This window comes from Callionymus lyra, chromosome 5, assembly GCF_982586985.1.
Source record: "Callionymus lyra chromosome 5, fCalLyr1.hap1.1, whole genome shotgun sequence".
Classification (NCBI taxonomy): Eukaryota; Metazoa; Chordata; class Actinopteri; order Syngnathiformes; family Callionymidae; genus Callionymus; species Callionymus lyra.
The window spans coordinates 18,515,809-18,541,354 of NC_141822.1; the positions used below are offsets into that span (position 1 = coordinate 18,515,809).

Sequence of the window (25,546 nt, forward strand, 5' to 3'; positions counted from 1 at the left end):
GAGCCAAAAGGTGTAACTCTTGATTTACAAATTGATCTACTTCTAACCTCATATGTGGTGGCTAATGCTGTGTAGTAACAAGATCGATGGGAAGTGTCTGGCCTCTACCTTAGAGGTAATGAGGAGCTCAGTCATCCAGGAGAGACTAGAATTAGAACCACTGCTGCAGGATTTGTTCTCGGCTTGTCCAACTGTGGGCAGATCAAGCCATGTTGGAGAGACAACATCGCCTCGTTGTGAACTCTTGAGGGAACATGGTTTGGTTACAGGTGAGAGCCTTGAGGCGACAATGATCCTCTCATTGTTGACCAGGAAATAATCTCAGGATCTTCAGTAGATCACAGCAGTGATGATATTTCTATGCCTCTTGAATGCGACTCATGGACAAATCTTGGCGATTAAAAATAAAAGCCAGATTAGAAGCTTTAACAACATCTATGCATGACTGTCCCCTCCATGTATTTTCTTGAATATCCCTCATATATTCACACACTCCTGACCCAACGCTTCGTCTGACTCATCACACACTGAGCCAAAACGCTTGACACGCTCCAGGTTGTGGCACAAATGAAGTTTTGATTAACGTTTATTGAGATTGGGACGATTTAACATCTTTGCTTCCTAGAAAAACCGCCTCTGTTACTGCAAAGCTTTTCATCTAAATGGGTTACAATGTCGTTTTAGAGGTAGATGTTTTTAATGCACTTTAAATGACTTAATTGTATTTGTCCCCCCCAAGTATATGTATTAAAACCTCTTGTGGGCTGCTTAGTCTATATTTGGCCATATTTTTGCACTGGATCAATTCTTGTTTCTTCTTCTCTCAAATATTTCTGAACCAACATTAGATAAAAATACAATTGAATGCTTACAAAAAATGAACAGAAACCACCAAGAATCTGCAAAACAAGAAATAATAAAATATACAGTATATATATTTTAAAATGTTTTTTTTATGGGAAATTAGGTGTCTAATATTTTTGTATATTTACTAATTCACTGCTTTATATTTCAAGGAATATTTCATTATATTTAAATCATTATTGTTTTAAAAATTGACGAGCAGACTAGAGAATCTCTGCCTTTCCGTCTATAACTCAAATCACCTCTAGTCCAACCCTTGGATTTTAAAAACAAATCCTGTTTCTTAATAGTTTCTAATCCAAAACTATTTTGTTTTTATTTCTCGCTTTTCACGCGCATGTTTCTGCAGGCGTCAGAACTCCCTTTACCCTCCGCGCTGTCTGACAGGTTTGTCTCCCTCCTGTCGAACAATAAGCACATCTTGTCGGAGACGAACAAACACACACAAACACACAAAAACACACACACACATAGAGAGAGAGATGTCTGATCTCAATAATTCCATTAGCTAAAATCTGACCTCTGCCTAACTGGAAGGTGAGGTTGTGTGGATGGAGATCTCACTCATCCTCCGTCCTTGTCTCCTCCCCCGACGCGCACGTCGACGCTGTTTGCGTAGGAGTGTGTTGTATTTTTGCGGACAGCGTTCGTTTTTTTTCACTCTCAAATAACTCCATTCAAGCGGTGGCTGGAAGTCTCGCTGCAGCTCCTCGTCTTCCCTTCCGAAGCACATTCGCTTCTTATTTTTGACCGATTTTGGGTCGGATTTTGTAACCAAAGACGAGGTTAAAAACCACATTGACCAACGTCTGCAAAGTAGAAATTAAGGTGGACATTTGTGAGGACGCCTTGTTTTTTTTGGTTTCATTTCTACCATCTACAACGATTATTTTTGTTTTTAAAACCCTGATTTCAGACCTTTTTTGAGTCACATTTTCTTTGGCTGAAGTGAAGACAAACTAAGGTCGGGACCTGATCTCCATCCGACACCTGCTGAATTCTTCTTATATCTAAAGGTTAGTGAATCAAACCTCTTCACATATCACCTCACTTTTGTGTGTGTGTGTGTGTGTGTGTGTGTGTGTGTGTGTGTGTGTGTGTAGCATGCAGAGTTGTTATTGTGTGATCAAGTCTGCAAGTTTGCCTTCAGCACCATGGACAGATACACAGTCCAGACACATAAAAGCTTTTTTCTTTCTTCTTCTCTGTCATGTATATTTAATGATAGTCCAACCTTCTCCACAGAACATGCTGTGTGTGTTTTTGGGAAGCCAAAAAAAAAAAAATGGGGGCATGTTTTAGTTTGTGAATGATAAGAGGTGGATGGAGGTTTATGGTGATTTTTCCACAGCAGACTTTCCTGCTCAGCACATGGTGAGAAAGACAGCATGTCACTTTACCATCACCAACTGTTTGCTACAGTGTCCGCCAGCAACACATTTGAGAAGGACAGGAAGTGTTATTCGAGTTCTCCCAGGACACCTTGAACAGCTCATCTGTCCACAATGCTTATAAAAAAAGCCCCAAAACTATAATATTTTATACATTGATCATTGAATCTTTACTGTGGGAATGAAAGCAAACATCAGAAGCTGTGTGTTCAAGTTTCATGTGTCGCATTTAAACTGTCAACCTCGTCCATTTATTTTTTATTAGAAACTCACATCAAGTATTCATGTTCTTATATCTGCTTAAATGTTCCTCTCCCCCAAATTGACCTGACATTAAGTAATTTCTGCTGCAGCACATCTGCAGGAACAACTCGACTTCAGCTACAGAGTAAAGCTTGTTGTGTTAATGTCATCTTTTTAGGTCGTAATGGCTTATTTTTCTTGACATGCGACTGCATTTTAACATTTTGAAAGTATCTTGTCAGATATTAAGGATCCATTAAAAAAATATGAAGAGTGGCTTAAAATATACACTGATTTCTACATAACCAACACTTTTGCAATCTGGCAGGGGAACATTCCAATCTTTAAAATTGTCCACAGTCCTCATGTACACACAAGAACCCACACATTTATTTCTCAGTGTTTATTTTAAAAAATATATATCATTTTTAAAAAGTAAGTATATTTATATCATTTATTTATACATTGTAATTGAAAACTTTACTACTTTCTGGAAGTGATATTATAAACCTTAAAAATAAATAAATAATGCATTTATCTTAACATTGATTGATCTCAAAGGGCTTCATGGTAAATACAAGAAATAAGAAAATAAAACCATGATAATTCGTTAATTAAAAAAAAAAAATTAATAATGAGAAACAAGGACTAAACATAGTAAAGAATATGAATAAAGGTGTAGCTCAGAGATTTAAAATAGTATAACACAGGTAACTGATAGGATTCCAACCTGTAACTTGATGGAATATTCAGTACTTTAGCTAAGTAATTATTTTTAAAAAAAAAATTGTAGCATAGGTTATAGTATAGGTTATAACACAATATAATATATTATGGTTAACTATAATGTAACGTAGCATGTGTTATGGTATAGCTAAGAATATTGTTGTTTATTATCATTTAGACTATTTAAGTACATAACATTAACAGTATAGTTTTAAGTCTATATATTGGGAGAAAAATATGTGTATATGATACAATGTAGTGATGTTTGCTATAGTGTTATCGTATATCATCGGACAGCATTACATTGTCTGGTGCAGTGAACCATCCATCCGTCCAGATATATTGAGCTGTTTTTAGACGTCCACGGTGGCCAAACTTCTCCTCTTCAATCTCCACCGGTGACCTGGTGTGCAGAGTCAGAGGTCAGCGTCTGCCGACGTACTCGTGTGATTGTGTTTTTGTCAGCCGACGCTCCGCTCTCGCGTCTCTTAATCCTTGACTTTCATCCGAGAGATAGATTTGGAGAGCGGAAAAAACAGAGACGCTAGCTTGACAGGGTGGGGCTTGCGTTCCCATGGCGACGTCGCCGATGACCCCCGGACCAACCTCGCGGTCCTCCGGGACGTCGTTCATAAACACACTGAACTCCGACCGGACCAATATTTTTGTTTCTTGACCAACGTCAACAGCAGGAAGGAGCAGAAGGAGGAGGAGGAGGAGGAGGAGGAGGCGGGGGTTGAAGGACGAGGAGACGAGTTGGATGGAAGTGTAAATTTCAGACACATGGGTGATGAAAAAACATGAGAAGGCGTCTCTGTGAGGAGGATTTCCCATAAAGCCAGGGTGGGGGGTGCTGCAGGAGGAGCCGGTGCAATTACCAGACCCTCTGGTTTCTGGTGGGCCCTAAACGTCTGCTCACACATCAAGCTTAATCACCTTTTTAAATGCTCTGTGGGGACGAGGCGCCATTGATACACCCGCCGTGGGAGAGATAAAGAGTGCACCGGCAAACTGGGATGGATGGATTGGAGATGGGGGAGGGGGCTATGGATCCCAATGATCATGTTAAACAGTCACCACCAGTTTCCTCCTCCCTTCATCCACCCATCCTCCCCTCCCCCTTTAACAGCTACACCCTTTCATGCTCGTGCACGGATGGATTCCCAGTGCACGTGAGCGAGTGCACACGCTGCTGGTCAGCAGCCCTCATCCACTGCTGGGATTGTAAAAAAAAAAATCATGTTAGACTGGAGGGAGGCGGAAGGGAAGGGGAAGCAGTCCACCTATTGTCATGAGTTACACGCACCATATGGAGAATCTGAGGGTCACAGAAGATTTAACATCAACATGAAGCTGATTATTTTTGAGAGAATTAATCTCGGTCAGATGCTTGACTCTCCTTCAAACTTACCTTTCGTCTAAAAAATACATTCATTTGTTGAAACGTTGACCAAATTATTTGAAAAAATGGGGGAAATTATGTTGAGGTCATCATCTGTGACTGAAGTGAGGGGCCGTACAGCCAATAGAAAAATATCAAATGTAAGAAAAAAAAGCCATATTTTGATGGGAAAACTACAAAAAAACACAAGCATTAAAAGGGAAAAGATACAATGCGTAAGTTCTACTGCTGATTCCCTTACCTTGGTTGTTGAGCTGAAGCTTATCCCAGCTACTGAGGGTGAGAGGCAGGGGATGCACTGAAGAGGTTGCAATCCAGTCTCAGTGCATACAAGAGACTATTTGTTATTGTAATTAATACTATTATTATTTCCTATACAGTCCCAAAAAAATTATAATCAAAATATTTTTATTTTAACCAAAAAAAGAAATTCCTATAAAAGGACAAATGCTATGAAGGAAAAACATAAATCCTAAAATAAAGAACCTATAAATTAAAATAAGTTAGAACATTGTTCATGATCAGTTTTATAGTTTATGGAAGTATATCAGTGCCATTAGGATATTAAGGGGTTGATTTTAACATTTAAAATGTTGAATTATTTGAACATTTTGTAGGCATTAAATTATCATTTTTTTACTATTGGTTTTCTAAAGTTAAACGTTCTAATCCCAATAATTAAAACATAAATTATCTTAATTCTATATATTCTTAATCTGTATCTTTTTTAATTCAGTATAAAAAAACATTGGTATAATATAGTGCCACAAGACATTAACAAAGAAGTACGGAAATATTTCTTAAAACTTTCGGCCAATCATCCGTGAGCACGAAGATCACGTGACAAAAAAAATCAATGTTGTGTCAATTCATCATGGTGGATTCAAATTGAGAAAATACTTTTTTTTTCATTATTGGAATTAATGTAAATATTGTCATTTGTATTGCAATTATAAAAAAAAACTCTACTTGTATTTAGATTTTGATTCAGTTATTCAACAAAAATTCAACTTTTAATATAGAAATAACATAATTAAATAACTCACTGATATGGCCCACGGTCCTCGGCTGATGGCTCACATATGGACAGTGTGAAGAGCAGATTTGTTATAATACTGCGCCGCTAAGTTAAGGACTGGCAGCTGAAAGTAGAGATTATGAAGGAAGAGGAACAAATCCAGTGGCGGCTGGAAAAGTGTGTCTGCAGATTAGACGTGAGATTGGACTGAGATGGATGGAGTTGGAAATAAGGCTATTAAAAGGAACAGCAAAAGTCGTTGGCAGACAAAGTGGCTGAGGTGGTTTGGGTATAATCAGATAAACGGAGGGACACGTTCAGGGGGAGCATACTGATCAGGAGCTGTGAGAAGGACACAGTGTTACATTCGTAATGAACTCCTGGAGTTCACTCTTTCATGCAAACAATGCTGGGCGTTAAATAAAGATTTACAAAAACATATCTGAATGTATAACTTAGATAACATCCTTCAGCTCTTTCTCTCCACTGTCTCCACTTCCATAGTCGGAGAAGTTAAGTTCAAGAGGTCAGAAAGTTGTCAAAAAAAAAAACGCCTACTTAAAGAAAACACACAGAAAATCTTCTTTAAAAAATCCTCTTTAAATTTGCGTCGCCATAGTTACTTCAGATCTGCTGCAGCTTCTGCACACACATGAGTGGATGCAGCCGGTCAGGCAGGGGACCACCACCACCAATTATACAACATCACAGACACAATACTTTCTTAACCTTTCTTCTTACCAGACACGCCAGTTAGTTCTGGAGATCACGGTATGTTCCCTTGCCAGAGGAGCGTTTTCTGTGGCTCCGGTCACAGTTTTTAGAAAATCTCAAAAAGCATTGGGTCAGAGCTGAGTTCTAGTGAGGGACTGATCCAGCGTTAGATTAATTCACTGATCAGTCAATGCTAAGCTAACATTTCCTCTATGTCCCAGTATCGGATGGACTTAACAAAAAAGTAAGGAAACCTATGTTTGGTCAATCATTTCTGTGTTGTAAGGTTGAAAATAAATCTTATTTAGGGTTGAGCCAGTACTGTGACTGAAAAACCTAAGTGTTGTATTTGACAAAGACGTGTCTCTAGTACAACACTGCAAATAACTGGCCAAAACGGTTTCCTTCAACCGAGGAAAATCTCTAAATTTAGGAAAATGGTGTAACAACATGATCTGGAGCTTGTAATCCATGCGATTGTATCTTCACGTTTAGACTATTGTAACAGTTTATTTTCATGTCTAAACAAGAAGGATCTGTCTCGCTTAAGTTGATACAAAACTCTGCAGTGAGAATTTTGACCCGCTCTAGTAGAAGAACTCACATTTCTACGATCCTTAAAAGTCTTCACTGGCTTCAAGTTTCTTTCAGGAACAATTCAAAAATTCTGGTTCATACTTTCAGATCTATTCATGGTCAGACTCCTCCTTACATCACTGATCTGATCCAGCCTTACACCCCAGCTTGGGCTCTGAGGTCTGTGGATCAGAATCTACTGATGGTTCATGAACACGGTTCAGGACCAGAGGAGAGAAATCCTTCCAGACTGTTGCTCCTAAGCTTTGGAAAGATCTTCCTCTCCCTCTGTGTTTGATGATCTACTGACTCCTTCAAGATCTTCAGAGTCATCTTAAGAAATGTTTATTTGTGCTTTTTCCTCATTTTCTTGGAGCTGCTGTGTTTGTCTCTATGTTGTCTTGGCCTTTTAAGCATTTTAACTGTGTATCGTTTTTGATTGTTAAAGTGCTTTGTGACCCTGGTCTGAGAAAGGCACTTTAGAAATAATTAATTACTATTATTAGAGAGTCCATTTATTCCCCTTTTAAATGTTGCAACACATGTAAGGAACAAGCATTAGTCGGGTGAGCAAGAGAACTAAGTATCTGGGTTGTAGACATGAAGATTTGTGACAAATCTCTGGCCAGTCAAAATCTTTTGATAATTCTTCTGTCATTGTTGACTCTTTCTTTTAGCTTGTAGTTCCCCCAGATACTGTCAATCAGGCACCTGATGTGCAAATGGCTTGTGCTACAGTGGTCAGTAGATGAAGAAACTTGGAGCTGGTGTTCCACATGATCAATTTGTGACATTGTTTGGGGAAAGCTCTAGTACCGTCTCCAAACTGAAGTCCAAGTTCCATCTAACGGGGGATGTCTAAGACAGGCCTCGAAGTGTCCCAAGATAACCACACCCCAAGAAAGCAGCATCCTCACCCTGTCAAGGCTCTGGTCTTCTTCATATTTGCAGTCAAAATTTGCAGAACAATATGGCCCACTGCCATGGAGAGATGCCACACACTGCTGAGGCTTTTGTTTGTTAAATCAATACATGGTTAACTTGCCAATATGGCTTGTTTCTTCAAATTGAAATCATCCAAATCCACCAAACAAGTCAACATCAGAATAAGCTGTTTGACAGGGAAGCAAAGATACTTAGCTAGGCTGCTCACCCCACCAACAAATGTTCCCAAGTGTAGCACCATTAAAAAAAAGAGGTGTAAACAAGCTTTCCAAAGATATACAATTTATTTGCAAGACGCATTGTTATAACAAATAAATGTTGCCCATCCACTTCTATAAGTAATATCATGGTAACACGCTGCCATAATAAGTTTCTAATAAAGGATGTCAGGAAATTTCCCAGTGGATGGAGGCTCTTGAGCATGTCCTGGAACACGATGGTTCTTTGTAGTTCTCAGTTGTCCTGGAAAGTCTTAATAGTCTTAACCTAAGATAAATGTGAATTCCCACCTTCACCTACTCAAATATTGAGGTAGCAGATACTAACAAACTCCTTTTTAACTTCATCTCTTGACTCTCCCTTATGACATGGTACCATCGTATCCAATTTTTCACACACAAATCTTATAAAAGACACTTCATGAAACATTATCTGTTGTTAGTGACCGTTTACAACATCCCAATGGAAATCTTTCCTTGTCAGACATTTTGTTTGATTCCACCGGAGATCAACTCACCAGCTATGTGTAGCTTAAGTGTATCTTACCTAGCTTTGCAAAGATGGGGCAAAGCTTTATATAAGGTGACAGACGACAGACATCCTGGCACCATGTGTAGTATTCCTACGGCAACGATTGACACTGTTGCCATGACGACATGCTACATGCTTCATTACATACATTTCCTTGATTTTCTGGAACTCCTGTGTTGTTCTCAGTATTATCTTGACCTTTAAAGTATATACTTTATTGAGTATTGTTTAGATTGTTTAAGCGCTTTGTGACCCTAGTCTGGAAAAGCGCTACATAAGTACAAATGACTTACTTTGTGACCCTGGTCTCGAAAAGCACTATATAAATAAATATTACTTACTTACTTACTTACTTACTTACATGCTGTACATTCCATGCATACTCTAAAAGTGTGGCACGTAAGATCTTTAAGGATAACGTATAATGTTACCCTGACATACGATGTGTCTTTTTGAAGAAGTACGATATAAAGACTCGGGTCAGGAGATGGGATGGGCTCACAGGAACAGTTCCACTGCTGGACTAGGTAAAAGGTTTATAGGGTGTGAACCCGATTAGACCAGAACTTTGACGCCTTGACATCAACGGGAATCCATAATGAGATTATACATCACAACTATGATGAAATAAAGTTCAGAAAAGCAAAGTCTTCCAGAGCAAGATCACCTTCCCGTTTGGACCGTTTCCACCCACATTGCTCGGAAAACCTTGCAAAGGTGGTCTCCTTGAGGCTCCAAACAAATGACACCCTGCTCCTGCCGACACTACAGCTTCTATTTTTGCGTCAGGAACTCCGGTGAAGTGACATTTCCTCCCCAACCCCCCAAACCCCCCGAGCCACTGTATCCTCCGCAGACACACCTGAGTTTTGATGACTCATAGCGTCTAAAGTTAGCCGGGTATAAATGTTCACTGACCTGCAGCTGGTGTCATGTGTACAGTAGTGTGCCGGTCAGACCGGGTCAGCTCAGTACTCTTCACTATCTGAACATCCTGTTCCCACAGTCACTTGAACATCTCAAACACACATGAGTATGAAAGAAAATAATCGCTACCGACTTGATTGATGCAGAATGTGCGAAGTGACACAAAGGCTGTGTCATTACTTTTGTAGTTCTATCATTAAAACTGCAGTTTTCATCCGAGCGGAGACGCAGACAGCGTAGAAAATGACTGGGGAGGTTAAACTATAGGATGAGATGAAAAGCTGTGAGACCGAAGCAGGTTTTTGTCTCTAGCGTTACATGAGTATGACATTGAGGGCTCTTATAATAATGATAACTCTTTTTTATCTCCATACATGAACGTCCAACTGCTGCAGAGTTAGAACAGGAGCTTCCAATAATCTGGTGAATCTACTCTTGGTCAAGTGGGATTATAGCACTTGTTTGCATGTTTTATCTTTAAGTTACCGTCTAAATGGAAAGCTGTGAATGCAAGATGTTCAGGCATTACTGGAAATTCTATTATTAATAATCGACTGTTTATGGTTGTAGGTCGATGAGAGTTTGGTCTCTGAAAATATTTCCTTTTATATCCACAAAGCTGAAAATCATAAACACAACGTTAATGAATTTTCTGAAGGTGACAATACAAGGTCAACCTTTGTAGGAGTGTTGATTGTTGCCTCACACAATGGGATTTGTGGTATGATGTAACATTAAAAAAAAAAGAAGTTTTGTTTAAACAGTCATGACTCATGTACACTAAAACAGTGACCACCAATGTGCTATACATCGGTGGATCAGAGAAAGTATTTTATGTTAAGAACTGAGAGACTTTTTTGAAGTAACCGAAAGATAAAACGAGAAACTAACACAACAAGAACCCTAATCTCATTTTGTATACACATGTACATGAGGTATTTGGCAACCGTGGTTACCCAGCATTGCAGTTACATGAGCCTGACACTTGGTGGAGACAAAAACAATCTGTTCACTCTCATGTATCAGCACTTTAACAATATGTTAAATCTAACGTATTATAAGTACCAGATGGGTTAGTGATGCACCGAAACATGTTTAAATATGTGTGTAAAAAAAGTATACTCACACAGGATAGTGACCATAAATAGATAAGTCAAAGTTAAAAATACTACATTGTGGAAAAGAAAACAAATAAGTGTAAATCCAAAGGAACATCTTTTTGGAGTCCTTATATGATTACACAGGGTGATGATATACAAGCAGCATCGTATAGGTATAGAAAAACTGAAAAGAAGAAGAAGAAGTGAAGAAAAAAGCAGGATCATTCATCTCATTTGACTGCGTATGGTAGAGAGATTTTAACTTAATAAAAATATCCCTGCATTTCATTTCTATTGGAGGAAACTTTATGCAACTTTATGCAACTCTAACATCGTCCTTTAGCGCCGAGAGATCTCTGAACTTTTACAAAGTCCAGGGTGAGTCAGCATTTAAAAACACATTCCCAGTCCAGTCTGAGAGTCACCGAAGACTCCGTCCGGAAGGTCAGATTTGAAAGGAAAAGGGGCAGCGAGCAAGGAGGCTTTTCCCCGACCTCACTTTGTCAGTCTCGTCACAGCTTTGACCAAAAAAAAAAAAAAAAAAAGTGCTGAAGCAATTTTTCCAGCAAGTGTTTGCAGTCAGAGTCCTTGAAAACCCTTAATTGCTTCTCAACAGTTTTTCTTCTCAGTGCGAGGATACATCACAAATCTTTTGACAGTATAATACATGTGTCAAAACACTGACTTTTTATGGTATATCTGAGATTAGTTTGACATCTCGATACGCATTTGTGGATGTTGAGCGTCAAGTTGAAACTCTTGATGTGACCTGATGATTTGTTTCACTTGGCCTCGATAAATTGTGAGTATATTCTGTCGGACCCGACACGGAGGATACGTCAATATCGAGTGAATTGAGAGAACAAGACCAGAAATGACCTCATCATAGGGTGTCATTCAAAACACGTAGAGGAGATAAATGTGTGGGAGAAATAATGTCGGAAAGGGAGGAGAGGAAGACAACAGTGAGGAGCAAAGATGTTGTAAAGGAGGTTGTTGATATTGTTGTACTCACAAAAACCGAAGTCAAAACATGTAAAGGTGAGGGAGGCTACGAATCATTTATTCGTACCAAAAAAAAAATGTAGTTTAAACAATGGTTCTTATGAGGTTTGCTGTGATAAGAACTGAAACTGTTGACTGGACTACATTTGCATAATCAATAGTTGCAATTCATCTCAGACATCAGGGGGTTATTAAAAGACATGGTAAAGTTGTGAGATTAGACGTAAATCAAACTCATGAGATGTTGCAAGAAAATAAATCCAGATTTTAATAAATTAAAGTCAATTTAAATGATTCAGACTATTTTTTTTATTCACGTCTGTGAACGTAACAGATTCTCGTTTTGCTATTTGAGAGATATTTTTAAAGCATTCGTTGCTATGTATTGAATCAATATTCTTTGTGCTCTGAGCTGATTTACTGAAGGTTTACGTTTGCAACTGGACGACTGGTCTTTCTCTAGAGTTTATTGCTTTTCCCGGACAGAACTACAATGATATACATGATGGATTTTATGATGCTTGAGTCATGAAACCGACAGAAACGAAACACAAAGAAGAGTTACGTAGCCTGAAGCTCAGAAGCCTGAAGCTATTACATAATTATATTTTTAGTTTTTTCCTAAAGATGTGTTTTCACAGTGATCGCATGATAGTTATAAATATATCGTATATTCACCTGTCCTCTCTGTAACATTATGAAACCTTTAATATGACATTAAAATACACAAATTAATAGAGGACCTTAAGATTATTTATAATCATGTCTGTGAGCTTATAATGAGCTTTAAAAAAGTATTAGAATCCAACATTCATGAATTAAAAAATGATGTCTGAAAGAAGAAACTGAAATCCTGGACAGTGACTAAGAAGTGCAAAACAAATTTAACAAAGTCTTGAAACTTACAAACAAACTCTCTGTTTTAAAGAAACTGTATATTTGTTTAATGAGTTTTTAAACTTATTTATATATTATATAATTGTTAAACATTGTACGATGTTAATACAAATAACACTTTCCCTTTGTCGACCACTTATACTGAATATACCTCATAAAAGATTGTTATTAGATGCCCTACATGATTACAAACTGTCATAGAGTTTATATAAAGACTTATAAATGGGTTTTTTTATTCGATGCACAAGACTTTTATTGAGAGAGTTCAGCACCTCACATTTTCCTTTGACTCCAAGTACCTTCAGAAGGTTCTGAATAAAGACGAGATTTTGAAATGCAAAGGTATAAAGTATCGGATAAAGAGTGGCAAATAGATTTACTTCAATTTCCCACTACTTGAAATCCGAAGAAAAAAAAAGAGTTTTACTATTTTGGTATTTCCTGGTCAAAATGTCCTGGTAAGTTTCAAATAAAACCTTCTTGAATAGCAAACGCTCCGAGGCATCATGGGAAATGGAATGGTAAAAACTCACACGACATCTTCCTGGCGGCCCCTGGAACATCATTCGTTTAATTAAACGCAACAGGATCTTTTGATGTGTCGACAAACACTTCTAGCCAAAAGTATCCGACGTGAGAGAAAAGTAATTATCACATACTGTTCCAAATCCAGAGCGGACCTTCAAGTCCGGTGGCGTTCACAACAGGAGTTGAAGTTTCCGCCCGTGGGCCTCTTTCCCTCCTGCTTTGAATCAGTGTCAGGCTCGTGAAGTCGGAGGAATTGTAATCTCGGAGCTAAATTCGGCTTCAGCTTGTGGCGTGATTGGCTGTCTTACGCAGAGCAGCGCTGCTATTTTCACAGCGGGGGGTCCAACATGGCGGCGGAGGGGAGGGAACGGAAAATGTCAGAGTGACAATACTTGATTATACGTCATCCCTGTCACATGACTGGAATAACTCTTGATTAGATTTGATCACCAGAGAATGTGTGCGTTCAGAAATAGACATTTTCATCCGAAATAGACATTGTTGCTGTAGCTGAAATCTCAGGTTTTCTCAAAATAATAGTCATGCTACGTATTTGAGTGCAATGTATTTATGATTAAATATTAAGTCCTTAAAACAACTTTAAATTCATCACGATGTCAACAGCTGGATTAAAATCATCAAACTGAACAGACCAATCCCAGTCTCCTTCTTATTTAGGCCCCGAGGAATCAAAACGTTTGGCAATATTTTTGATTCTTTAGTTCTCTTCACGTGAGTTTTTCTTCTCCCTGAAGATCAGAATGATCTTTCTCTATACTTACATTTACTAATGTGTTAGATTAAATGATGACCATGAATTGCCTGAGCAAAGAATGAATGTATTATTTTTCATATTGGTAGTAGACTCATCTATCTATTCTCTTCTGGGCCGCAGAGAAGCTCGAGCCTAACTCAGCTAATTTGTTCAAAACAACCTAAATATGGTTTTGAAATACAGGAGGAAACCAAATCACGCACATGAAAAAAACCCATACAAATTCGATACAAAATGATATTGGGAGTGTTGATGACAAACCCTAAACTATTAGTAGAATTCATTCCCTCGAAAGGTGTCCCCTTGGGTCCATTGGGCCAGTCGAGAGGTTAAAAAAACATTTTTTAAATATATTTTTTTACTTTTATTTTGGCCTTTCCCATCAGAAATCTACTGTTTTTACATACTAAATACTTCAAAAGCATTAAAAGGAATAATCCTAAATGTATAAGCAAGCATGTGGCTAACCATAGCATTAGCAAGCTAACCATGCTAACATACCGAGAAAAATTGTTGAAAATTCATACCACATTCATTTGTTAAAGTGACCGACAGACTGTGGATATCAAAAAAGAACGCAATGATGATTTTAAATTGGTCATCTTTTTCTTAAATGTGTTCGCCAGCTCATAGCAAAACAAACTTTAGCAAAAAAGAAGAAAAAAAAAGGTATTTGTAAAAAGCTTTCCTTGGAAATGATTCAGGCAACAAGCAGACATTGTATTAGAAAGCAAGCAATTTATCTTCCAGATAACAAGTTAGACAACCAAGAATTATTCTTAATTTTCTTCCACTTATTCCTGTATAGACAAACAACCACGTTGATGTTTTTGAGAAACTGAGTGGTCAGAAAAACATAGAAACTCAAACAGAAAAAAACAAATCCTAAAGTTTTAGTATTTCTGTGCCTTTCTTGTTATAATAATATCAATAAAGTAACACATAACTTAAGTTTCGTTTAGTTAAATTGAGGGCAGGTAGTTGAGGACGCAATCTTTTTACCTGCGTCAACGATGTGAAAAACGTCCTATGATAAATTTGTGCTAGAAGTTGAGAATGGGTTCAGGTTTGTTCTATTTACAGCAGTTCCTTGCACCCCATGTGGCAGCTTTGTTTTTCTGCCTGAAGGTAAAGTTTGGCTTTTTTTTTCTAAGCGAGTGAACCACGTACACTCGTCGTGAATCTATCTTCCAGGAGGAATAAAACTGTAGAAAAGATGCTTCAAAGACTGTAGGTCACCTTAGAAAAAGAAGATGCAGGAAGAAAAAAAAAAGTGTATATCTGTAACGTAGGAAGTAAAAGTGTCTGAGCCAGAAGTTGGTATTTGTGTATTTTTGAAATCACTGAACTCGGGAAGCATAATCCCATCCTGGACGAACGCACAAATGTATGGTACGAGGAAAGAAGGACAAGGAAAGGCAATCACACTCTGCAGTTCCCCACGTATGCTCGCCACGTGTCGAGTTACGCCGCTGCCTTCTCACGTCAGCAAGGTCACCTGGATGGATGAGGGATATTTTGCGAGCGGTATAATTAAATACAGGCAGGTCTCCATTAATCTGCTCTCCTATTAGAGCCTCCATCATAAGACACAGCTGGCGTTTTTATGGTGGATCACTCACTCGTGCTAATGTCACTGGCGGTGGAAGAGTTATTGAATAGGTATCTGGATTTTAAATGTTCCCCCCTCGACCCCAGTTGCACCATTGGGTCTGACTCACATCAGGGTTTTATGAGTATTAGATATTTATATTTATTTAGTTGAAGAGTACAAGCTAAGTAGTTCAAATGATGTTGTAGTCGAGAGCTAAAGTTCAACTAATGTGTTGATTGAAGTGAGTCTTAAATAGATGTTGGACTCTATTGTACTCATCAGTGTCTGTTTGTACAAAAGTCTCTTTTCATTTGCATTAGAAAATGTGGTTAAGCCCCACACACTCAAATCGTGTTTAACATAACCACACCCACTCTACTGTGATTGGTCAAGCTTAAAGGTTTGTCACCGTGTGTCATCAATCCCGGAAGCCTCCACCTCCAAAGGGCTTGTTGTATAAACAAATTCTTCCTTTGGCGTTTTCCATCAGGAATCTACTGTTTTCACAAACTAACAGGCATAGAATTAATGGAAATTAATATAATTAAATTAGTGTAAAACAGCTTTTAGCTAGCATTAGCTTTTTTGTGCTAAGCATGCTAGTTTAGAGAGGGAAATATTGTGGATAATGAAGTCAGCATTCTTTCATTTATTACCATAGACAGTTAATGTCAGAGTGCGTATTTAAAAAAAAACAGCACATAATAATGTGGTCACAATGTAATTTATTTCTTAAATTCTTATTCAGTCTGTTACCACTTACAGTTTAGTGAGTGTTAGCCAGCTGCTAGCACCAGCAACATTTACCAGTGTGTTTGTTCGAAGTTGTTACTTCTTAACAAACTTTTCTTGGACTTTATTCAAACAACATCATGCAGACAATTCATGGGAATGTAGCCATAAAGAAAATAAACAAAATGAAATGTATCTTTAAGGTAGCAGCAGGGTTAGCCTAGCATTTCGTGGAGGTTTTTTTTGTGTCTTGTTTACATCTAACTTTATCTGCAACTAAAGTAACTTTAGATGTTTTTGAGATTTAAAAAAAAATCACTGAGCAGAGTCTGTGTTTGTGTGTTATGTATTTTCCCCCGCTTTTGATGTACTTCCGTGGATTCTGTTGTTTCTGGTTGCGTGTTATTGTCTTGTGTGTGACTGGAGTGGTATTTGGGCTGCGTTCAAGTGTAAACCTGTCAGCTGACATTATTGCTAGCAAAACCTTCGTCGTGATCTCTGCCATGTTTCATCAAAGCATTGCACTTTATTCTCATGCGCGCTGTCAGAGCATGTTAGCCACGACAAAACAAACTAAATAATCGCATGTGTGTGTGTGTGTGTTTATTCCCCTTCTGCTCTCTAACCTCTTGTCATTCCACTGGTTGAATACCAGCAGAAAAAGCTGAGTGGACAAGTTAGTAATTCACTGTCTCATGGTGAAGTCACTCCGGTGTGTGTTTTTAAACAATGAACACACGTTCATCAGCATGTGGCATCAAGTCCTGCAACACATCTGACGTGATTAAATAAGTCCCGAGAGTAACACGCTGTGCATACGGCGCAACGTGACGGACGCTGCTGGTGTCGGTGCTAGAACACACACTTGCCTTGTGCTACTTGCGTCTGACAAGATCATTATTTCACCATGACCCGCAGCATGACCTTTCGCTGATGAGAACGAATGGTCTCGTTTCCAGCGTCATCACCGAAACCCCCATTTCACACTGCAACAATTAAAGTCATCGGCTTGCTAAGTCAGCAAGTAACCCATTTGTACTAGCTAGCACATGCGTTATGGGGTTAAACAGGCATTGAAATAAGAATGCATATACCAGAATTTTATTTTAAAACAATCAGTATATTATCAAAAATGCAAAATCACAATCCTTTGAAATTAATGTATTAGGTCAGTGGGTTTCAATGATGGGCCACCAGGTGGCACTACGTGGCCTGCAAAAAGGAAAGGGAAGAATGGACTTTGAAGCGATACGATGCTATGCTATGCTATGCTATGCTTTACGATACGATACGATACGATACGAACGATACGATACGATGCGATGCGATGCGATACCATGCTATGCTATGCTATGCTTTACGATACGATGCGATGCGATGCAATGCTATGCTATGCTATGCTATGCTTTACGATACGATGCGATACGATACGATACGAAAGATACGATACGATACGATGCGATACCATGCTATGCTATGCTATGCTTTACGATACGATACAATACGATGCGATGCGATGCAATGCTATGCTATGCGATACCATGCGATACCATGCTATGCTATGCTTTACGATACGATACGCTACGATACGATACGATACGATACGATACGATACGATACGATACGATGCGATGCGATGCTATGCTATGCTATGCCTTACGATACGATGCGATACGATGCGATACGATACGATACGATGCGATACGATACGATACGATACGAACGATACGATACGATACGAACGATACGATACGAACGATACGATACGATACGATGCGATGCGATACCATGCTATGCTATGCTATGCTATGCTTTACGATACGATACGATACAATACGATACGATGCGATGCGATGCGATGCAAAAACTTTGGCCAGATACAAATAAAATACCTAACTTTGACCTGGAAATCTGCAATATTAAACTCGTACCACATGGATTTGAGTCAACCACCGACCACAGACATTGTGAAAGAATTTTTTGTTGAAGATGCTACAAAAATACATTTTAAAATTGTTTTGAATGGGAATATAAAGTACTGAATACAAATATTAAAACGTAAATAAAAGTCAGTATAATAGTTAATGTTTCATAATATTTTTGAAGCATTTACAGTGTTTTGCAAAGGGGTTCCCAGACCACAGGTGTTTGAGGCGGGTTGGTGCAGTTTCGAAACCCCTGTATTAGGTGATAATCCCACATGGACTTTCTTGATGTTATCTTGACCTTTTAAGTATATATTTTATTGAGTATTGTTTTGATTGTTTAAGTGCTTTGTGACCCTGGTCTGGAAAAGCGCTATATAAATACAATTTACTTACTTACTTAGTTTTGCGTACATCAAAAAACGGTCCATATTCTTAGCAAATATTTATTTTTACCGACTCAGAGCTGCTTGAAAAGACATGCTGGCACATTGTTAAGTTATGCTGAAGGTAGGAATTGATCTCTTGGATATTTTGTCGATACTAGCTTGTTATCTTTCCACAACGACTACTTTAAATTCCACCTGCTATTATTCATCCACGAGGGCATTGATTTTCTAAGAAAGTACAAGACTTTGAGAGTCTCTACCGACGCCGATGCTGTGGTGACATCACGGGTCATTATTCATGTGGCCGAGACACAACTACACGCGGTATTGATCGGTGGTGATGTGGTACTTGTGGTGGGACCATCGAGCATAAATAACACTGAAGCCAAATGCATCCAAAACCACACAAACCAGTTGTGGAAAATACAATTTTCCTCAGGAGCCACAAAATATAATGAGAACCCAAACACAAAATGTTGTAAAATAAAGCTTAATATTGATTTAAAAGATAATTTCGCAATCTTATATTAGAAAATGTGCTTAAGCCCCGCCCACTTCAATATTGTTTAACACAACCACACCCACTCTACTGGGATTGGTCAAGCTTTAAGGTTTGTCACCGCGTGTCATCAATCCCAGAAGTCTCCACCTCAAAAGTACTCGTCGCATAAACAAATTTCATTTGGCATTTTCCAACATTGATCTACTGTTTTAACAAACTAACAAACATAGAATGAATGTAAATTAATACATTTAAATAAAGGTAATACAGATTTTTATAATAAAGCTAACATTAGCCTTTAGTGCTAAGCATGCTAGTTTAGAGAGGAAAATATTGTGGATAATAAATGCTGAATTCTTTAAGTTATTACCTGAGACAGTAGCTGATTATGGATTTTTAAAAGAACGGCAAATAATAATGCTATCACAATGTCATTTGTTTCTTCTTTTTTTGTTCAGTCTTTTACCACATAAAGTTTAGTGAGTGCTAGCCAGCTGCTAGCACCACCAACATTTAGCAGTTCTCAAAGTTGTTACTTATTTATAAACTTTTCTTGGACATTATTCAAACAAAATCATGCAGACAATTCATGAAATTGAGACAATTCATGGGAATTTAGCCATAAATAAATATACAAATAAATAAACAAAACAATATTTAATCGTTTAAGCTAGCAGCAGGTTTATCCTAGCATTTTGTTTATTCAGCAGATGTTTTGACCTTTTTTAACCTAATACAAAATAACTTTTTTTTTCAAATATTCAATTAAATCTCTTTTAGGGTCAATAAATACTTGACAAAAATAAAGCAAAGACCGTGTAGTCGTTTTAAAAGCTTCTAATGAATGATAAACAATCCATTCTAAATTAAACATTTTGACCTTGAAGGGACCATGTTACTACACTCAAACGGTTAAATTTAGCCCATGTTTGAAATAAAACTTTCCAATTGTTGCTCTTTTTTTCCCTTCTTTTAGACCTGGTTGGACGACAGACTTTAAGTAGAACCTTTGAGGTGGAACTCCTTTTTTAAATCTGGAAGTTCAAATTCCCGCTGTGCTGATTTCCCTCCAGTATTTTGACTTGCGCTTGTGTTGACGTCCCAGTCATGGCTGCACCACCATGTGCTCGCGTCTGATAATAGCATCACGGTTGAGTCATAGCTTAGCAACAGGCTTGTTGGCCTATTTTTGGTTTACAGCAATTATCCACAACGCAGGGCGTCTGTGCGACGCGCGGGAGAACCTGCAGATAAAATGGAATAAACTGCAACAAACCGCTGTTTCCTCTATTTTGGCAGAGATTAAGTGAGTCAGGAAGATGAAACCTGCTGCTGAATTTAGCTCAAAAAAACCCATGATGTGACTCACAAACAGGCTGCTGGACCGAGGAAGACAATGAAAATGGGAAATTGAGTTTATTTCATCGCGACAGTCAATCATGTGGAAGGATAATTTATTCATTAACTCTTTGGATTTGGATTAAATTTAGAAAAAAAAAAGCTTCTCATGCACGTGTTCAAATTACTATCAAGTCTGGTGTTATTTGGTTTGAGAAAATCACTTTCAATTATTTTTGTAATGGAATGAAAGTAGCAGAGCTGTGGAAAGTGCAGCCGGGGGCCATATGTGACCCTTTTCATGTATTTGTGTGGCCCTTAAGAGGTTGAAATGATACTTTATTTAATTATATATTTCCTTTTTTTCTCCGCGCATTTAGATTTTTTATGTAGGATTTTGTTTTTCTCCGTTTCCATTTTTTCTACTTACATTTATATTTAATTCTTTTTTTTTTTAGAATTTCTTGCCTGTCTTTTTGAGAATGCATCTTTATGCAAAAAAAAAGTTTTCCAGTCAAAGTTAAATAGAAAATATTATCGTATTTTTTCTAAATCTAGAAAATGATTGGTGTAATAATTACACTGGGTCAACTAATCATATTCTATTTGTCCTTATTTTGTATTGTTTTTTTTTGTTCAATGTCCTGTCACTACATTATAAAACATTGTCACTGCAGGCAAGTTAATAATCCTCCCCTGCTCTATATTCCATATGTATATTTTTGCTCACATTCTTTTCTTCCATTTTTCAGTTTGTTCTTAAATGTGTCTTAAGATAACTATCACCGGACCCTTTATTTCTGTTAACCCTTGTGTTATTGATTCATTTTGAGCCTGAAGTAACACAAGGGATACCAGAAACACATTTGTTTTCAGGCCTACACTAAAATATAAGCAAAGTTAACAAAAACTGATTGTATTTTTTAATGTTTGAGGTTCAGTAAAGTAAACAGTCGATAGTACTCAAAGATTAATAAAGTCAAGAAATATAATCAATATCTAAAGATCAACTTTTTCCGATATTTACCTTTTTCTTATTGATAATAAATTAATTTAAACCAAATATTGTTTTATTTCCCTTCATTTTAACCTGATATGCTATTATTGATTAGACTTTTTTCAAAAGTGTAAACTGTAGACCTGGTTATTGATCTGGAGGATATTGATTATTGAGAAGTTAAGAGTACAACTGCCTTCTTTCAAGGTTAAAGTTCACAAGTCATCCATGACCTCGTTTATGTTTCATGCTGTGACTTTAGAACCCTCAGTTTTTTAATGATAAAAGAATATAATTTTCAAGTCAAATCCTTCTGTTGACTTCCTTTTTGTTGGATGAAGGGCAAAGGCTTGTTTTATCACTCTCTATTTAATTATCATAAACTTGGATCTGTTTTCCTTTCATCTTCTTCTTTACGATCTCTCCCTCCTCCTCATCCGTCGCATCATGCGTTCTCTTCATTTCCTGCCCACTCATCTTCTCTCCATCCCCGTCGCTCAAATCATCTTGACCCCATTTCCTTATTTGCGTTCAATCACCGCTCACTTCATCTGTTCGTTGTTTCCTGCCTGCTCACTCCATCTCTCGTCCTCCATTCATACCTCCCCTGTCGCTCCTTCACTTTCTGTGAAACTCCGTCTGCATTATTTGATTACATCTCTCATAACTGTTACATAATCCGATGAGCTCTGCTGAATTATAATCCACTTAATGAAGCCGCCGCGCTGATGAATTCTCTTCCTTTCCTGCTTCATCATCTTCCTCCTCCTCCTCCTTCTTCTTCTTCTTCTTCTTCTTCCTGTCTGCAGGCTGTTGATGGAGAGTCATTCGAATGACAGCCGGGACAGTGGTCATCACAGGTGGAATTCTTGCAACTGTCATCTTACTCCTTATCATCGCAGTACTGTGCTACTGCAGGCTGCAGGTGAGCCGCTTTCAGACCTCCACAGATTCCACAAATCTCTTCGCAGCTTCAGCAGATTAAAGATGAGGATAATGTTGGACAAGAAGAAACTGTGACGCAGACAAGATTAGCAAACTCGATTTTAGGCAATCTAAAATATGTTTAGTTTAGTCATTTATGAGCATTTGCCAAAAAAAAAGCATGAAAAAACAAAATTTGTTTCAATATTTGTTTGTTGTTGTTGTTTATTATATTTAATTTGTTTTTGCATTAATACTTGTTTTCTCCAAATTGTCCTCTATAATCTGCAGGGGCCACAGGTGTAAGCCAGATATATATCATGCTGCCTTTTAGCTCAGCTCTTTCTCTGCCAGGGCTGATTAATAACTTCTTTTTAGACCCTGAAGCCACTAGATGTTCTCTACTTGGGGAATAATCTCTAAATCGAAATACTAATTCATATTCAGGCATTTCAAGCCTGGGTCCCATTAGCAGCTCTTTGATTAAATCTGTATAATTCTACACAGAATACACACAATTCCAAAAATAAAACATTATTAGCATTGCTTTTCAATATCATATGAGGATTGAAACAAGTATTTTTACTTATTTAACTGGAGAATAAGAGATTTTGTGTTGGTCAACGTTAGTAAAAGACAAATACATTTTATGTTGTCAGTTGACGTGTTTTAAACTAAATCTAAATTCAATTTATATGGTTAAAAACAACGTCATATGAGCTGTTGGGGCCCGAGCATCCTCGTCCAATCTGTCCTTCTGTAAAATAGTTCAGACAAGCTCTTTAGTCTTTGCCGTTGTGTTTCCTCAGGGTCAAGGTGACCCAAGGCCCGAAAACAAATGTTTTTGTGTTATCCCACAAGGGACACCACAAACACATTTCTTTTTGGGCCTCTCTTCAGAGCTTGGCTCTGTTTTGATAAGAATTTATGCTAGCTTAATAATTGATTATGTCACTTTAAAGAATTAGAACTGATCTGTAATTAAATAAAAAATGTAATAAACATAATTAAAACAATTTAAACATGCTTTTTTAATGTTTTATAGTTGTCAAGAGTAAGCATTTCTAGCATACCATTGCTATGCTAGCTAAGGTGCTAAAGCGTTGTTAGAAAACATCCAACTTTCTTTATCTTTTCTTGTTTTATCTAGTGAGTAGGTTTGACATCACCAGAAAGGAACTCCGAGGGTTGTTTACAATAAAGAAAAGCAGTAGAAAATCAATTCAAATAACTTTTAAAGCTCTAGTTTGGAGCGATACACTTGAAAATTGTGAGATAAAAAATCTTGTTTACAGCCCTCTAGCTACGCCACCAGCATACGTAATGCTTATATATTTATATATAAGATGTTTCTGTGGTTGATCCTGGTGTTCAAAGGTTCATCCCTCCAGGCATTAAATCCAGATCATAGCTGGAGCTGAATACCAGATTTAGACAGAAATCAGAAACACATGTGTGATCATACATTCTTATTAAACAAGAGGTAAATATGTGTTGATAAGTGCTTCTGCCTCAGGAATTAAATCCACAAATTATATATTTTTATTGTGACATCTTCAATTTATACATATTGTACAAGATGCACTTCGCTTTATTCATAATGTTATGGTTTTATTCAACATTTATGTCTGAAGGAATATCTTAAACACAGTTTTATGTCTAATATCTACTAGATTGATTAGTTGCAAGAAAATGTTCCCTCACATTGTTTAAAAAGCCAAATATATATATATATATATATACATACATATATATATTTATTTTTTTTAACACAAAAAAAAAACTACGAATGTATGGTTAAAAAGTATGGTATGTATGGTTAAAACATCAAAATCAGTTTAAGTCTCTGTAGCAGGAAGTCAGATTATGATATTGTCTTTTTATTCTTGGGTCTCAATGTATCTTAATTATCTTATCTTGACCCTGACCTCGAGTCAGCTGACACGTGTGACCTGTTTTATTTAACGTTAAAAACTTGACACACCTGTAGTCAAACACCTGGTCAAGAAATTCTATTTTATTTTATTTCTTCCTAAAGTATATGGTGTGAGTAATATTGGGAGTGTCATCATTTTTAAAGCTTGTATTATCTCAGGGTCAAGGTGACCCAAAGGCCTGAAAACAAATGTCTTTCAGGTATCCCTTGTATTTGTTTGTTTTTGGGCCCTCCGGGTCACCTTGACCCTGAGATAACAGTTATTGCAGAGATAATTAAGCCAAAATAAATGGGTTTTTTTCCTGAAACACTCACTGTTGTCTCCTCTCCTCGTAGTATTACTGCTGTAAGAAGGAGGAGTCTGAGTCGGAGGAGGAGGAGCCGGACTTCGCCGTCACCTCCCGCCTGCCGCCCGTTCACTCCAACCACAACATAGTGGCGGCGACGGCCGCCGCCTCCTCCATCCCCAATGGCCCCGCCCTCTTCTCCACGCCGCCGATGGCCCGCAAACTGACCCGGTCGCAGACCTTCTGCCCATCGTGCACGCACTATGAGTTGCCTTTCTACCTCCAGCCTCCTCAGCCACAGATCCACCACCAGCCGGATGGGTTGATCAACGGCGGCGAGCGGGTCAGCTACCGCAGCGTCAAGCAGCAGGACCTGGACCTGCCCGTGCCCGTCAACATTACAAACTACCGCAAACCCAACCTGGCCCGGTCGGTCACCATGAGGGACATGTTCACGCGCAGCATCAGCATCAGCACTGATGTCTGAGGGGTTGGATCCGGGATGTTACGGCCTCGTGACTCCGGCGGTCCGGTCCGGCCCGATCTAACTCTGTCCCCTTCTGCACGACGGACAGTTTAAAAGACTCTCAGGACAGGATTATTAAACGTACTATGCTGAAGCCCAGGAACTTTACAATTGGGTCAATACAGAGTTTAAAGTATTTTGACTGAGATATTATTAATATTGTATGATTTTAAAGTATCTAATGTCGACAATAACATGCACATGTTTTTCTTTGAACTGTTTAGTAGAAGCTTCGTTGGGTCACAGTGGCCAAAACTTTTTCTTTTTTTTTAATGACAGATCCATCTGCCTGCTACTCCAACTTCAGATTGTAGACATTGTCAGGAGGAAGAATGTTGTGTCAGACGTTCTTCACATCAAGGGCTCACGGAAGATGGAAGTCTTTTTCACCACTTTTTATCTTTCCTAGTTAAGAGAACGCTGGTGATCGTGCGTAAATATAGTAAATATTTGAAACATTCATAGAGTTTTACATTTATTTAACACATACAGACAACCTCAAGTTTTCTTTTTTTCCAGAATAGGGTATTTTCTC

The 25,546-nt window shown here is 38.0% G+C and overlaps 1 protein-coding gene across 1 annotated transcript; it reads left to right on the forward strand.

The window, feature by feature from the left end:
* The first annotated feature begins 1,532 nt into the window (after positions 1–1,532).
* Positions 1,533–25,254, forward strand: LOC148079659 (protein FAM163B-like). The gene is made up of 3 exons (XM_087791309.1): positions 1,533–1,880; positions 22,148–22,263; positions 24,535–25,254. The coding sequence occupies exons 2-3, from the start codon at positions 22,171–22,173 to the stop codon at positions 24,970–24,972; spliced, it is 531 nt and encodes a 176-aa protein (XP_087647435.1). The 5' UTR covers positions 1,533–1,880; positions 22,148–22,170; the 3' UTR covers positions 24,973–25,254.
* The last annotated feature ends 292 nt before the right edge of the window (positions 25,255–25,546 follow it).

Excerpts from the sequence above, each read along its gene's own strand:
- LOC148079659 (XM_087791309.1), top strand. The coding sequence starts at position 22,171 with ATGACAGCCGGGACAGTGGTCATCACAGGTGGAATTCTTGCAACTGTC. Across the intron at positions 22,264-24,534 it reads TGTGCTACTGCAGGCTGCAG|TATTACTGCTGTAAGAAGGA; the intron begins GTGAGCCGCTTT and ends CTCTCCTCGTAG.